The sequence below is a fragment of the Dreissena polymorpha genome, chromosome 14, assembly GCF_020536995.1.
Source record: "Dreissena polymorpha isolate Duluth1 chromosome 14, UMN_Dpol_1.0, whole genome shotgun sequence".
Classification (NCBI taxonomy): Eukaryota; Metazoa; Mollusca; class Bivalvia; order Myida; family Dreissenidae; genus Dreissena; species Dreissena polymorpha.
This window is the reverse complement of record NC_068368.1, coordinates 73,311,364-73,328,746: the sequence shown is the minus strand read 5'-3', so window position 1 is coordinate 73,328,746 and position 17,383 is coordinate 73,311,364. Positions and strand designations below refer to the sequence as shown.

At 36.5% G+C, this 17,383-nt stretch overlaps 1 protein-coding gene across 3 annotated transcripts in view; it reads left to right on the top strand.

Annotated features, from left to right (window-relative positions):
• Positions 1 to 11,395: 11,395 nt before the first annotated feature.
• The window catches only part of LOC127857047 (uncharacterized), a 34,143-nt gene continuing 28,155 nt past the window's right edge, over positions 11,396 to 17,383 (top strand). Inside the window, exon 1 of one of the 3 annotated variants that reach the window (XM_052393341.1) lies at positions 11,396 to 11,638. In XM_052393341.1, the coding sequence (XP_052249301.1) occupies positions 11,590 to 11,638 (49 nt within the window). In that variant the 5' untranslated portion in view covers positions 11,396 to 11,589. The remainder of the gene's footprint in view (positions 11,639 to 17,383) is intronic. The other 2 variants (XM_052393340.1, XM_052393338.1) reach the window with 2 other exon arrangements.

The window sequence follows — 17,383 nt, the reverse complement described above, 5'->3', positions numbered from 1 at the left end:
TTGTAACTTATAGTTTATTTGTATGTTTTCCACTTATCTTAAGAGACCTAAGAATCTCTTTGAAATTATACTTTTTTAATATTGTGTTATTATGTTGTACTTTAGGACTGAAACCAAAGTACTGGTCTCTTCATTAACATGAATTGTGAATAATATGCCGTTGCTGTTGTTTTAAACTATAGTAATTTGAATGCCTTATTCAATATTTAAAAAACCCCATGTGTTCCAGGAATGTCAAGACACCATCCATAAATAAGAAATCACGAAATACCGTTCCTTTTGTCTATTTGAGGATGGATCACAATAGGCGAAGCAAACAGAAAAAAACAACAATAGATAAGAAACCGTGGAAAGCAGCACACTATGTGGAGACTAATTTGACAGATAATAAAGAAATCTCAGAGATACTTTCGCGTGCTCTTGATGACTTAGCCGTCAATGAACACGTTATACAGTTAAGAAGGAAAATAATGCGCTCTTCTGAACGTGAATTGACACTGACTCACAAAGGTTTAGGGCGTAACAAACGAACTTCTATATTTGGAAGTCAAATCGAGGGCACATTAACCTTTGGAATGATGTCTGACATAGACATCCTACATCATTTTGATATGTTCTATTTGTTTTTTGATTCAGAAAATCCACCCATTCAGCCGCATGATCATCAAGTCGTGATAAAGGTAAGCACAAGCGGTTGTGCTCCGCAGGTCTGTGTTTTAACAAGAATTGAACCACCCACATTAGCAAGGCGTTTTCAACATTTGGTTCTTAATACTATTGATCTCCCTGGTTTTTGTCGATGGGATTGGATAAAAACCATGACGGCAGGATTCCACATACAGTTATGTTAGATTTCCGACAAGCAACACGACATGGACCTGCAGAAAGGATTGGGAATGTAGACCATGTTAGCGCATGGTACTGTAAAAGTCTTCCCGAACAATGCAAGTTCGTTTTTAAAAGGCCTCGCCCCGGTCACTGGCCTTCGGAGAAGATTCTTAAAGAGGCAGGCGTGTTTATAATCCCACAGGGATCCCCCAAAAGTACAAACATTTGTACGTACGATTATAGTGAGTATCAGTGGCGAATTTCCACAAATTTAACTGAACGGCTATTTATGTTCAGTTTAGATACAATACATCTGAAAGCATATGTTCTAACAAAGATGATAAGAAAAGAGCTGTTCGGGCAAGAATATCGAGACAGGCTGAGTACATTTCATTTTAAAACAGCCTTCTTCTTTGCGGTCGAGAACACCCGGCCTGATTTGTGGAGGGAGGACAATCTTATCAATTGTGTCAAGTACATTCTTGCAACTTTGAGGCGCTTCTTAATGCGCCACAATTGTCCTCACTTTACTATAGAGAATGTTAACCTTTTTGACGGGAAAATTGAAAAACACGAGTTTCAGAAGTTGGTGCAAACACTTACATATGTTATTAATTCACTGAGGACAACGATCGAACATATACAAATAGACAACCTTGGAAATACTTTTTATGAGCTCAGTACGAGAACAAATGAACGCAGTACCTATTGTGCGAATGATTCAGGACTATTAAATTATGTATTTTTTTATATTGAGGGAGCGATGGATGCAGTTTTTGAACCTGAATTTTTAGAACTACCCCCCGCCAATGCAAGAAAAGTGTCGTTCGAAAACGAATTTACAAGCTTAGAAATGTATTCATGCCTACCGTTCGGAAAATACCAAAAATATGCCTATGTAGTGCATGGCGTCATGTCACGTATGGCTAGTTTGTTTGCGTCCGCGTGCTTAGAACAGAAGGCAGAAGGACATGAATTAGATCGGGATAGCATCAATAAAGCTAGACACATGTATGCACAAACTCTAAAGGCTGATATTATTGGCACATACATGCGATACGTTTCCTTCCTTTTCTGCAATGGAGAATTTGATGAAGCATGTACTTATTTTGACTTGATAGAAAAAAAGATAGAAGAAGATAAGAAATGTAATCTTATTTACCAGCTATTAGTTTCCCAGTCAGAGTTATTAGCAGTAAAGATAGCAAAGCAATCATATGAACTGACTTTCAAACAAAGGTGGTCGGTATTTTTGCAATTTAGACGAGCAGAGGCGATGTGTGTACCTGAATTCCTGCGATGCGAAATGTACCGAGGACGTTTTGGCATCCTAACTTTACCTGATTATCTATTACCATTTTGTAGTTATGATGAGTGCATCTGTGTGCAAATCGAACCATATCTCTACTATCTACAGTATCTTACATACAAACTACTCAACCGAGAACCTAAACGGACGGAAGCTTTGATGAAATTAGGCAAATTTATAACACTCATTAAACCCATACCATTTATATCATCGGAGGGCGATATCTTCTATATATCACACTTTGATACCTCGTTGAACATGCTAGGGCACTGCTTCGAACTGGAACAGAATTTGAAAATGGCATGGGAGACGTACACATCGTTTGCAAAAATGCTAACTCAAAGAAATGCGGCCGTACTGCATATAATTCGACTTTTGTGGCAAGTTTATCAAAGACTGCGGTTTTAGGGACATTATTACTACAATTTCGAAGTAACCAAGTGGTGAAAAATGTATCTCTTATTTGTTATGTGACTAAAAAAACTTAACAGTGGAGGTTATATATAACCTAGCATGTCTCTTTGATACGGATTCAGAGGTTTGACGATAGGTTCTGGGTGTTTTTCACTTGCGTTGTTAACGCATGGTCCAACATGGTGACAGAGGTATAGTTTCCTTCAAACTTTGTTTAACGAGGTGTTATACACATTAGCAAGTACACATGAGGGTGAAGATTCGTTTCATTTAAATTAAGCCTTTGGTCAGCTCCTAACATTTTAAAGAAGTGTTACTTTGTTGTGAAGGCGATTCAGAAATGCATATTATACGAAGCAATATAAATGGCATTACAATTATCATTACGAAAACGGTATACAGTCGACTCTCGTTATCTCGACATCGGATATCTCGATATTCTCGTTATGTCGAAGTAAGCTCAATGTCCCACCTTTTTTCCTTCTTAATCTATATTAATAAACATCGCATATCTCGATTTTCGTTATGTCGAATAATTCGATATCTCGATATAAAAATCTGTCCCGAGTCCCGATTTTACATGTAATTATTGTGGTTTATCTCGAAGTGCGAAAACCTGTCCCAGTGTCGGCAAAGGTGAGAAATGTTTTCTTGGATACTTCACCGTCCCGCTTCGCCCGACTGCTCCCGATACTGTGCGGTAGATAAATGATTCGTTAATTGCATCAATGACAACACGTGTGTAATGTCGTTAGCCATTACCACTTGAGTAAGACCTGTCACTGCAATAAATACACAGCCTGCAGAAAAGCCAAAAGACTAATTGTTTTTACAAACAACATTCCAAAATGCATTGAGTTATATTTTTGCGTATATAAACCGTTGCAAATTTGGATTTGAATGAACGCCAATGTCTATGTGCTGCTCTGTTATTGCATGGCAATTTGTCGGAATGCTAATAAAAATAATACATATAAGACTCAGAATGGCTTTTCATTTTTATTTTATCCTGTACTAATAATCGATTGAACTTTGCATTTCAAATTACAAAATGTACATGTACAGTTCAGTATTCCGGTACGTGATTTACGCATGTTCAGATGGAAAACCCTCGTCTTGATTGGACGTCATTTGCATCATAACTTTAAATAGCAACATTACAGGATGTTTACTCTACAGTTTAGAAAAATGATACCCGCATGTGTTCATGCAATTCTGTAACACTTAAAACGTCATTTTAAGCATTTAAATTAAATAGCAAATTTAATGGTGCCTCGTAAAAACGCGTATATATCATGTAATAGATAGGGTAGTTATGCCACACGATGACGGCTTTAGCAATACCACTTAGCAGGTATTTAGATGTTAAAAACAATGTAACTTTTCGTCTATTTTTTTTCTTTGAAAACACCTATACGGATATCTCGAACTCTCGTTATCTCGATATTTTTATTGTTCCCGCCGACTTCGAGATAACGAGAGTCGACTGTATTTTAATAAACGCTTAAGTTAACGAGGCCATTACTGTCCAAAGATATCATTGTGTTCTATACTAAATACAACTACCAGTTTATGTATTAAGGGTATTACCTTTGTGTTACAGTTTTATATACCGTACACTTACCGCTAAGTTAAAATTATAAATTGTGAACTAATAAATATTAAATTGGTATTTTACACCGATATTTTTTATTATGTATATGTATTGTGTTGTATTATTAAACATTATTTTAAAAATAAAATTGTATACAAAGTTAATTCTGAATCTTAAATCGTATCGAATTGGATAATTATTTTTGGCCTGGGGCGAAGCCCTAAGGCCATAGTAATGATACAAATTTCTGAGACAGTCAGAATTAACTGGCTGCCAAAACATCCACGAATGAATGAATTCCCAAAAGCCCGATTTACCACTTGGCAGTCATTCATGCGCAATCAAAGAAGAGGGACCTATACAAACAAATAGGTCCCTGCAAAGAAGTGCTTCGCAGATCTCAATAACCCGCATTGTAAATACAGAAAATCACTATAAAACATGACAGTGTCATTAAACGTGTAAAAAATATTATTGAAGCAACATTGCTAAGCATTGGGTACGACATAGTTTTTATTATTGTTTGCATATTCATGCGAGAATAAGTTCCTCACTTGACGGTCTAGGCCGAAAATATACGAGACACGGTGACAGTTAGAAGAATGTTGTCTGATACATTTTTAAGGTATTATCACTCTAATGAACTTCGTGTAATATCGCCTTCTTTCGTACATATCCGTCACTCCGAACGTTATCCGGAAATGAGCGGAAAACTACGAATATTCTATTAAATTCGCTTTGAAATACTAAATGTAGGACCCGCAAGCTAGATACAATGACAACAAATATGGCCGACATTGTACCTGACAGATTGGGTCGTTTAAAGAAAAAGCAATTTGCTATATTGAAATAGAAAAATTAATAGAAGTGTTATTATTGTTCATATTAATGTGACTGGAGTTAATGATAAACGTCAACTAATGCATGGAAGTGTTGATATTTATGAAGAAAACGATTCCTGGACATACGAATGTCAAACGCTTGAAAAGTTTGACCAGTCAAGAATAACGTTTACAACCCGTGTCACTTACAAAATTTAATATTGTTGGTGAGCAGTAAAATGGGATAAAGTGGATTTATGCTTGTGTGATGACTGTAGCCATGTGAACGGGTTATCGTACGGCAAAACCCATCACGTAAAAAAGAGTCTTCAATTTTTCAAGAAAGGGATGCCTTGTTTTGCTATCTACACAAAGCTCGGTAACAGGAAGGTACATGGATTATGCAAATTTTTTTAAGTATTACAGTTTCATTATTCATAATTGAAGTAAAGTAGATTTTGTAGGAAAAGTGCACCCTGTCAGTGATTTTTACCTTATATTAAAACTCATATTTGCTTCCATTTTGAAAAAAAAATATGCCGTGTAAGGAAAAAGTTGTGTTGTAAATGCATGGAAATCAATGACAGCATATTTGAATTGTATGGCCAAGAAATGATGTTTTCCTCAAACAAACAACAAAAAAGTATGTTATGTCCCAAAGACTAAAATTACTATTCTGAAAAGGATATGCCAATGGCTGCTACTTGTGTGATGACCTAAATTATGTATTATGGTTATCCAAATTAAAATGCTGCATATTTATCATCTTTTTAGCAATGATCAACAACATTGGTGGTCCAGGAACGGTTAATTACTTTTTGTCAACACTGTATGTTCCAATGATCAATTGAACTTAAAGAAAATGGAAATACATGCGGGAAGGACCATTCATCATGTTTCAACTATCTCCTTTATAGCAGACAAGCTTATAAAATGGAAACGAAGTAGGTATTTCACTGATTTATGTGATTGTAAATGTAAAATGTTTTATTTTTAAGTAATAAATAAAATGTAACGTTAATAGTCAGTTTCATATCCAGTAAGGATGATACATGTATTTGGTATTAAAATTTGGACGAAGAATGTATATATGTGGTGTTTACACTTACTTATTAATCCAGTTTAAAAGTGTGTATAATTTTAATACTAGTAATGACATGCTATGTCGTGAATGTCTGAATAAATGATGACGTATATCATAATTGATTATGTCACACTTCTCATGAAACACTAATGTCAGTTCTTACTCCTATACAAGTGCTTGTGTATTTGACATCTGTATATTATTATTTTGTTAAATAATATGAAGAACATGTTGTCAATTCATAGAAACAACTTTGAGAATGCTTATTGAAGCCAAATAAATAAGAAAAGACCAAATATTTTTATTTTAATAAATTAAAATGGTTAAAATTATTCATACACAATTTGCAAGTATGCATAATTTTCTTCGACTGAAACTTATTGCAGTTCTTGTGAACCTGTCTGAATATAAACTACATGTACTAGTCAAATTTCAACTTCAAAGGAACAATGGTGTTACCTTTTCAGTGACACATTGTATGCTGATTACCTGTGCAGGAGGAAAATGAAACCAGACAGATTATGGACTCAAATTCAACCCAGAAAAAAGCGAGGAACTTGCAGTCACTGAGTGTTCTTGTTTACATTCATGTGTTCAATGCTGCAACAACATAAATATTATAGCTGGCTCTGGACTCCACCTTATGCATCTGAAAATGATCTTTGAACGCGATGGTCTCAAGAACATTTTCATAATGAATAACTCTGACGGTCAGCCCAGGGTCACCAATGCCAAGCGTCTTTTGAAGAACGCATTTCACGTGCAATTTCAAACTAGGTTAGCAAATCTTGCTGCACTGAGTAGGTTCCATCTCACACGTGATATATAAGATGTATGTATGTTTATATGTTTATGAGTGTATTATAGACTTTCCTCTTTTTTTATTTATTTATAATATTTTTTTAACATTTAGCTCATTTTATGCGCACATATAAAAATCTCAAATTCAGTATGGCGTTTCTGGAAAAGGGGGGTAACCATGATTGTAAAGCGGAAACTTTTCGTTTTCAATACTGACCCCCAATTTTAGCTCGACTATTATATATGAAATATATATAGTTGAGCTATCCTACTCACCCTAAATATTTCCTATATTTAAATATTTCCTATGTGCCTTGCCATGTTGCTTAAATATTTTGCATACTTCTTTATCAACACGACCCCAACCTATAAACAAGAGCAGACAACTGTATCAAGCATTTTGTAAGAATTATGGCCCTTTGTTCGCTTAGAATATGCATATTATTAATTTTAAAGTGTGCGTACCACCCCAAATATTTCCTATGCCCCTTGACATATTGCTTTAATATTGTGCATACTTCTTTACCAACATGACCCAAACCTTTAAACAAGAGCAGACAACTGTATCAAGCATTTTGTAAGAATTATGGCCCTTTTTTACTTAGAATATGCATATTATTAATGTAAAAATTTGCGTACCACCCCAAATATGTCCTATGTCCCTTGACAAATTGCTTAAATATTTTGCATACTTCTTGACCAATATGACCCCAACCTTTAAACAAGAGCAGACAACTTTATCAAGCATTTTGTAAGAATTATGGCCCTTTTTTCACTAAGAATATGCATATTATCTATGTAAGAGTTTGCGTACCACCTCAAATATTTTCAATGTCCCTTGACATATTGCTTTCATATTTTGCAAACTTCTATACCAACATAACCCCGATCTATAAACAAGAGCAGACAACTGTATCAAGCATTTTGTAAGAATTATGGCCCTTTTTCCATTTAGAATATGCACATTATTGATAAATCTATGTTAAAGTTTGCGTACCACCTCAAAAATTTTCAATATCCCTTGACATATTGCTTTCATATTTTGCATACTTCTTTACCAACATGACCCCAATCTATAAACAAGAGCAGACACATATATCAAGCATTTTTGAGGGAATTATGGCCCTTTTTTGTCTTAGTAACTGAATATTTTCTTAAATTTTGTGTTTAGGCCCACTTTACTTCTAAAGTATCAAAGCTATTGCTTTCAAACTTCAAATATTTTCTTAATACTATGAGGGTACTGTACCTGGCAAGTTAAATTTGACCTTGGCCTTTGAATGACCTTGACTCTCAAGGTCACAATAATACATTTTAGTTAAATTGCCATATCTTCTATATGTATGATAAGATTTTATTCATAATTTGACAATACAACACTTACCTGAATACCACAATAGACTCCACCCAAACAAAACAATACCCCACGCCCCAACCCAGAATCCCTGCACCCCCGCCCCCCCCCCCCACCCCTTCCACCAAAGAAAAAAAAAAAAAATAAATATTTTTTTCCCTCTTTTTATTTTTAAACGATTGTCTTATAGATGACCACACCCCACATTATACCCCCGCTCAACCCCCCCCCCCTGCCCTACCCATCCCAAAAAGAATATGTTTTTCTTTGAAACATAGTTTAAAAAAATATATTTATTTACTTTATTTTTGACACCGGGGCACTACCGGCGACAACCGGGGCTATGCCGGAACGCTGCCGGCTTTCACCGGGCACTACCGGTGACAACCGGGGCTTGACCGGGATAAACCGTAGCCAGTCCGGGACTCTGACAGGCTGTTTACCGGCTTCAACGGGCGGCACTGGGAAATAGTGTGACTGCGTTAATAAATGTCTACGAATCATCCCGGTCCTCGCCGGTCGACCGGCGTCAGCAAACCGGGATGGACCGGGGTTCTACCGGCAAAAGTGAGACTTGAGCTTAAGTGGATTTTCTTTTGTATACACATTACGAAGGAAGTATGAGTGTTTTCCTGATCTGTTAGTTATGTAATAGAAAACTATTTCAGGCTATTGAAAGGTATTTATTTGACGCCAACAATAACATTTTTTGCGACCATGTTGTTGCTGTATATCTTAACCGCCTATGTAGACGAACCTCTACCAGATCTGTAGAGTTGAACAAAAGGTTATCGTTTCCACAACCAGTATCGTGTTGTCCTCCACCGTCTATGTACACAGTAGAATATACACAACTATTGTCTTTTCTTGCAGTCTCTGAGCTTCTGCACTCAACCGCTAGGGTCAATCCGTATAAATTCGGACAAAGGGAGAAATTCGGACAAAACATCCTAAATGCATTTTACGTCACACTAAACATAGCCCCAGGCCTTCAGCGCCTACAGCGCTTTGATTGATTTTAGTTGTTTTATTAGAAGTAGTAGTATGTACACGTTAAGGCATGCTCTTCCCAAATTATCAGATGTACGCCTCTAATAATTTGGGTTGACACAATACTGGTTATGACTTGAATGTTAATTCCTAATACGTGTATATTTACATCTATTAACTTAAAAGACGCATTGAGTGGTGTCCAGTGTCTGCTTCGTAAGGATATTTAATTTGAAATCAATCATGTGTGAATATCATTAAATGACTACCGTTTACCTTCATGTTGACTGCAACCGTCTTGACGTTTGAATCCTGACTGGCACAAAAACACACACTTTCTTTCGAAAAGCATTACTTGATTTTCATACCCTAATACATGTATGATTACACACTTAAAAAAAAACTTAATCAAATAAATATCCGATAGAAAACACACAAATAACAAAAGGAAGTCGATTCGTGTATACGCCGATCTTTAATAAATGGTAATTCATGCATTAATACTACACGTGATTGTCTTTTCTTGTTCTAAGCCCAGAGTTTGATATGTGAAAAAAATCGATTACAAGAGGTTATTACAAATCGCTTAAAAAGTTACGATTTACGATTATACTTTATAATATCTTCATGTCGATCTGTAATCATACAATATATTAATACTACACTAATTAATATAAGTTGTTGTTTATGGTTAAAAACAGAGAGTTCTAAGAGCAGTGCTCGTTTAAAAGTCCCGTATCTTAACGATATTAAATGGTTATTTATTAAAAAATATGTAACCCAAAATGACGAGATACTTACGTATAACGTGAACTGACAACTTTAAGAATAATATGTTCCTGTTCTATGCGCAGGAATGTGGTTTCTGCTTGCGTGGTTTAGTATTTATCAATTTTAAAACAATTAGCAAATATTATGTATTAGTGAAATACTTTGTGGGGTACGTTTAAATTTTCAGCTATTTATCAGTTAATAAACAACTAATTCAAGTTCTAATGACGTAAGTCCTTGGTGTGTGTTTATGCACGAATGAGGACGCATAATCTTTGTTAATTTAAAGATAAAAAAAGATATCAGTAACGGTATTGCTAATCGATTTTCGGATGACAATATTCCTATGTTAGACCATTTATCTTTTGTAGTAACTCGCTTTTTTTTTAAAAAAAGAACAGCTATTTGATTTAATTTTATAGATTATACACACGTTTGTATTTTATTCAAAACACTATAATCAAACAATTATTTCGTTCGATTGTGCATTCATGTTTAGCTCGGCTGTTTTCGTAGAAAACCCGAGGTATTGTCATAACCAGCTTGTCGTCCGCCGTCCGCTGTCCGCCGTCCGCCGTAGGCGTTGTGCTAAAACCTTAACAATGGCTTTAAAATCAAAGTGATTCCACCTACAACTTTGAAACTTCATATGTAGATGCACCTTGATGAGTTCTACACGCCACACCCATTTTTGGGTCACTAGGTCAAAGGTCAAGGTCACTGTGACCTCTAATATAAAACTTTAACATAGGCTCTAAAGTTAAAGTGCTTCCACCTACAACTTTGAAACTTCATATGTAGATGCACCTTGATGAGTTCTTCACGCCACACCCATTTTTGGGTCACTAGGTCAAAGGTTAAGGTCACTGTGACCTCTAATAAAAACCTTTAAAACATAGGCTCTAAAAAAAACCGTTATGCGGTGCTCTTGTTTCATTTAGGCTTGAATTTATGTTTTAAATGTGCGGCAGAGATTACAAGATTTTTTGGTAATGTTTACCAATACACAAACTCACCAGTGCATGTTATACACCAAGTGTAGTGTCTGTAACTGTTTTATACCACATAACTGAAATAATGGTTCAGCTAAATTTAACTTGATCTGACTAGGGGACACCCTAGGATATATAATGAGCTTCATTGAATTGTTCTATCAAACACTTAAATGTTTAAGTCAGTGATACTATTCTCAGCACCAATACCGTGTTTTAGCCGATACAATTTAATTAAACTCAACGCAAGTTCAGATCGCTGCAGAGTTTCACACAATTGTCAACAAAATTAATTAAAATCAACCTGTGCCTTGGCACGAATTATTGACTTCCGCTACGACATGGCAACACTAACGTACAAAAAATCGCAGCTAAATCAGCAGACGATATTTTGCTTCAATCAATCTTACGGAGGGTTAGGCTGATATTATATTCCGGAGAAATCCGATGTATCACGATTGGTACACGGTCTCAGCTGGTAGGAACTTGTCATCGTAAAAGTCAACGACATTCGTATATTAGATGGGTAGACCGCTAAGGGGAGGCGTCATTCGCATGCAGTAAATTGTGGAGTCTGGATACGTTATCAATTACGTTATACGTTATACGTTACGTTGTACGTTAACACGTTATGGGTGCTCGAATGAGGGCGGCGATAATCCTTGGATTACTGGTACAGGGTGAGTATTTGTAGTTTAATCTGTTACTTACTTTTACATGAATAGCTTATGTGGAATAAGAGAAATATAACATTTTTTTAATTTTAAAACTATATTATCATAGATATTTATTGAATACGTCATCTAATATTAAGACACCGTGTACACATGCTGATAATATAAAGAATTTGTTTTGGCGAATGATTTATATTATTGTTCACAATTTTTGCTATAACTGTTGGCCCATTTGGCTGTTTACAACTCTCATCATGAAGGAAGCAATCAAAAGTGCGTTTATTTACATATTTGGAATACATATCAAATTCACATACACCAACTTATCTCTCTCGTTCATCGCAAATCAAAACAACAAAAACAAATACATATAATTAAACAATGAAACATTTAATACGAATTAAGATATATCGCACACCGTAGAAGAACTGATATATTTTACTAAATGAAACAATCTTATAAAAATGCCGGACTAGTCTTATTCTTCATTGTTCCTATCGCATGGTACGGACCTAAAGCCGTAATATAGGAAAATAGCACGTGTACTAAAGGTACACTATATAATTATTTATTATATATATAAGCCGCGCTCTGAGAAAACGGGGCTTAATGCATGCGCGTAAAGTGTCCTCCCAGATGTACAGTCCGCACAGGCTAATCAGGGGAGAAGCTGTCATACTGGATTTTCGTGTAGAAGAGAGTTTCTTATAAAGAAAATTAGCATCAGAGCGTTAAGCATTGTCTCGAATTTGGCCTGTTCGTATTGCACAGTCTAGTCTTGGACGACACTTAACACACTTGCACTGAACCCTTTTATTGCGAGCCCTTCTCAAATGATAAATTCTCTCTGCTATAAAGACACCAGCAAACATAGTGGAATACATTATTTCATGGTGGAGACATTAATATTGTGTTACCCTTAATTAAACAGTTATCAATGCATGTAAGAAAAGAAATTGATGTAGGCCGTTTTAGTTAATTATTCATCTCATTTTCGATGCAGAATTATGCATAATGTATTATTACAAACGTGCTTTAAAGCATAAAAAATATTACATTTTAACGTTTAACTCACGATTTATTTTAATGTATGAAATTAACTCATACTGCCCAAATTAGAGCACAGTTCTTTTGTTCAATTGTTTCCCGATGCAAAATGAAACACCACATTTGGATGCGTTTTTAACTCGATTTCCTATTCTTGTATTGAGTGATGCGAAAGACCACTCGATATAAATGAGCTGCGTCATGCGAAAATGGGTCTTGTGACATATGCGACCAGCGTAGCTCCGAAATAGCCTGCGCACCTGGGCTACCGGCTGTACGGATATTACTAAAGACCCATTTTCGAATGACGCACCTGAAATAAAGGACCTCGTGCAATCTGTTCTGCCGGCACAATACACACACATTTTTTGTATAAAAAAAAAATAATTTATACAATCGTTTTTTGTGGTCTATAACATTTCTTTAAAAAAGCATGTCGATGTGCTCATTATAGATAACGTCATCATAGTTCCATTGACCAATCTGGCCGTTGGAGGTAAATGAGAGACGACGATGCAGAAATCCTCCTTTAGTATGGTCTGTTGTATGCTGCATACAGTAATTCATCCATTGGAAGGGATGTATTCTCTTTCATATTGTCTATCCAGCTTTCCCTGGACGGCCTTAACGTCGATTTTCGTCGTTGTTTGACGGTCGCCAGTAGGGTCTCTCTTGGACCAACAAATGTTGCAGTCATGTTCAGGAGGTATTTGTTCGTCTTGTGCTCCGTATAGAAGATGCGAAGCAGTCTTCGAAGGCATATGTGTTCAAATGCAGTATCTCGCTTGAAGCGTCCAGATTGACGTAGAGCTTGTACAAGGTAGGGAAGCTCATCGAAATGCTTTCCCACATCCTGCTAAGTCTCGCCATCACTGCGGTCGCCATGGCAATTTGTATTCGGACCTCAGCGGTACTGGTACCATCCTTCGACAGGATTTCGCCCAAGTATTTGAAGCTGGTAAACACTTCTAGCTTCTCGCCGTTCATTGTGATGTTGACTCTAGTGTTGGTCGTATGTTCACCATGATCTTGGACTTATCTGTGCTGACACCCATAGTCCGTTGGTGAGATCTTAAAGTTCACTGCTGGTGCCAACCATGAGGTCAATGTCATCAGCGAATCTCAAGTTGGGGATGGGTTTTCCACCGATGGAGATAAAGTTGTGATTGTCATGGGGAGTCTCCTGCATTATCTTCTAAAGAAAACAGTTCAACAGGACGGTAGATAGGAGATATCCCTGACGGACGCCCAATGCTTTCCATTGAGAGGTACTGCGCTGCAGGCGTTTCCGTTGATTCATTGGATGACTCGCACCATCCCTTCGTCAATGTTGCCATCATGCCACACGCATTTGATTTTTTTTTTAAAGTCGATAAAGTTTTGAAACAGCTCACGTTGGAATTGCATGCGTTTTCAAATGATTGCTCTGCAGTTTAATATTTTTGCACTGTTCTACGCTCAGTTCTTAATCCACTCTGCTCTGTAGCATGACTTTGCTGGGATGACTGGTGAGGTCGATATTGGAGTAATTCTAGCACTTTGGATTGCCTTTTTGCGGTAGGTGGATGACCAGTTATTGGGTCCACTCATTGGGTCACTTCTTCGTCTACCAGATCGTTTTGCATTGCTGAAGTCGTTTCACTGTTCACCCATGTATGCCTAGTGGACTCTCCCATCCTTCTAAATTGGATCAATTTATTTCCAAAATTAGGGATGTCTTGTATATTTATTTCTATATTTAGAATATTTCTTACACAAATAACGCCTCGCTACATATCGATAACGAATCGCCTCGTGTGCTCCAGGGAAATGTTTATTGAAACTAGAATCGGTTGTTCAGATATTAAATTAATGTTATCTGTATTTGTTTGTATCTTTACTACAAAAATATCTCCAGTATCTATATAAGATAAAATATTTCGAATCAATGCCAATAAAAAGCAGTTCGGACCAGCATATTTAGGGTTTTATTGATTCAAAGGGAATTTAAACAATGTATTACCAAAAGGTTTAGTTTATTCGTTGATATGGGCCGTACTATGTGAAAAGGGGGTTTAATGCATGTGCGTAAAGTGCCATCCCAAATTAGCACAGGCTAATCAAGGACGACACTTTCCGCCCATACTGGATTTTTGCTAAGAAGAGACTTTTAGTAAACGTAAATTACCATTAAAGCGAAAAGTGTCGTCCCTGATTATAAACATAAACATGCCCGGGACCATATTGGCCTTTATATATATATATATGTTGTTGGTTGTGGGAAACAAGAACTAGATCGTCGGCAAAGTCAATGCCAACCTACTGTAACAAGAGATTCCACTGAAATCCGTTTTTCTTCTGGTCCGTCGATGGCTTCATGACCCAGTCTATGGTCATCAGGAACATGAAAGGTGAAAGAACGCAGCCAGCCATCACTCTGTTCCTCACTTCGCAGAAGTCGGACATTCTGTATGATTCTGTAGGTCATCCCTTGAGTCGCGTTCTGAAAAACTGGACATAATGCATGTGCGTAAAGTGCCATCCCAGATTAGGCTGTGCAGTCCGCACAGGCTAATCAGGGACGACACTTTCCGCTTTTATGTTTTTTTTTAGTTTCAAGGAAGTCCCTCCTTACCGAAAATCAAGTTTAGGCGGAAAGTGTCGTCCCTGATTAGCCTGTGCGGACTGCACATGCTAATCTGGGATGACACTTTACGCATATGCATTATGCCCAGTTTTCTCAGAACGCGACTCCCTTCATACGACTTCCTGATGATGGTGATTTTTCCTGGCACTCTGTGGCGTCTCAGAGGTCTCCAGAGGGACTGGCATTCAACGTTGTCGAACTTCGTCACATAGGCAATAATGATGACAAACTGGGGCGAACGTCACTCCAGGGATTTTTCCAGAATGATGCGAACGATAGCGATGATTATACCACGAAGAAACATAACAATAACAATATTTGTGCTCTTTTATAAGCAGATACATACGAACGTGGTAATGCCATACATTACTTATAGAAATGCTGAATATCCCGTTATATTGTTACATAAAAGGACTTCTATTTGTTATGTTTACCCTCTTATTTCTGGAATAAATTGACAGTAAAACACAAGTCGTGGGTGTGATGAATATTCAAGCGTGCCATTTACTTCTGTTGATAAGAACGCAATCAATTACAGATATAGTCATTTATAATATACTTTTAACATTCATTACACATTAAATACAATGAACATAGCGACATATGCTACGAAAAAGCCGCACGGTTGGTAAAAAATTCATATGGCGATTCATACACCAAGTACGGACAAAAGATCAACTTACGACATTGCATCGCATTTATGTAAAGACAGCTGGAGGCCATTCAATGTCACATTAAACTGCAAAAAGACCACAAGAACATACCTGTATTATCACAGGTGTATATATGCCTAAATTGTTTGGGTTCCATAAGTCAACACAATTATCTACCTGCTCGTATAGGGAGCAATTATTGTAGTTTGGGGACATTAAGAATTTCTCTATCTCTATGTGTATATTCCGACCAATCGACACAGAAATGCATACTTTTATAGCACATAATCGACAGTTAAATCTTATTATTTAGGCGATAAGTAAATATGACAAATACAATATTGTCTGCATTATTTTAAGTTTAACTTTTCAGTTTGCAGTAAGTCTAATAATATTGTCCTTTTGTCTTATGCAGGAAATATTTCCATAGACATTATCTTGAAAAATATTCTTGTCACCTCCTCAAGTCTTTTAAATAAATCAATAGACAAATGCAAGAAAATAAATGCAACACAAACCCTAATCATACAAAAATGAGGCTGGTCAATATAAAACAATAGTTAAAGCTGCGGTCATCGCCTTGTAACTGTCAATGCAACTAATTGGAGTTGAAGCCGATTGATGGCATGCAATTTTGAGAATTAATCATGAAACACAAACGTGTGATTAAACATTAATCTAATCGAGTCACAATCATAATTAATAACCAAGAATCGAAAATAATAGTTTAATTTAATTGCAATCCTATGAATCAATGGTTACAATGCATCAGAGCTACAGAATCACAACCTTTTTAGTCGCGATGAAATGAAATAACCACAAATATATAAAAAAAATCCTTCGTTGTTGACCCGATTACAGAACTTTACATCATAGACCATAATTAAAAAGTCCAGATCATCGTCGTGCATCTCAGGATTATGTCTTAATTTTATTAAGGACATTTTAAGATTTAAAGATACAACCATATCTAAATAATTGTTATTGTTTTAATTGTTACAAAAATACAAATGTACCATTCCGTAGTAACGAAACAACGACAGAAGAAAACGACAGCAATAGATGCATGACGATTCTTAGCCTAGCACATTAAATGAGTCGTGTTCTGAGAAAACTGGGCATAATGCATGCAGGTAACGTTTCGTCACAGACTAATCAGGGACGACACTTTCCGCCTAAATTGGATTTTTGCTAAGAAGAGACTTCATTTTAACGACAAATGTTATAACAGCAGAAAGTGTCGTCCCTGATTAGCCTGTGCGGACAGGCTAATCTGGGACGATACTTTACACACAAGCATTATGCCCAGTTTTATCAGAACGCGACTCAAATGCATGAGCCTTGTTCTGGTAACAGGCTAATCAGAGACGACACCAGGCTAATCAGAGACGACACTTTCGGCTTTTATTTTATTTTTCGTTTGAA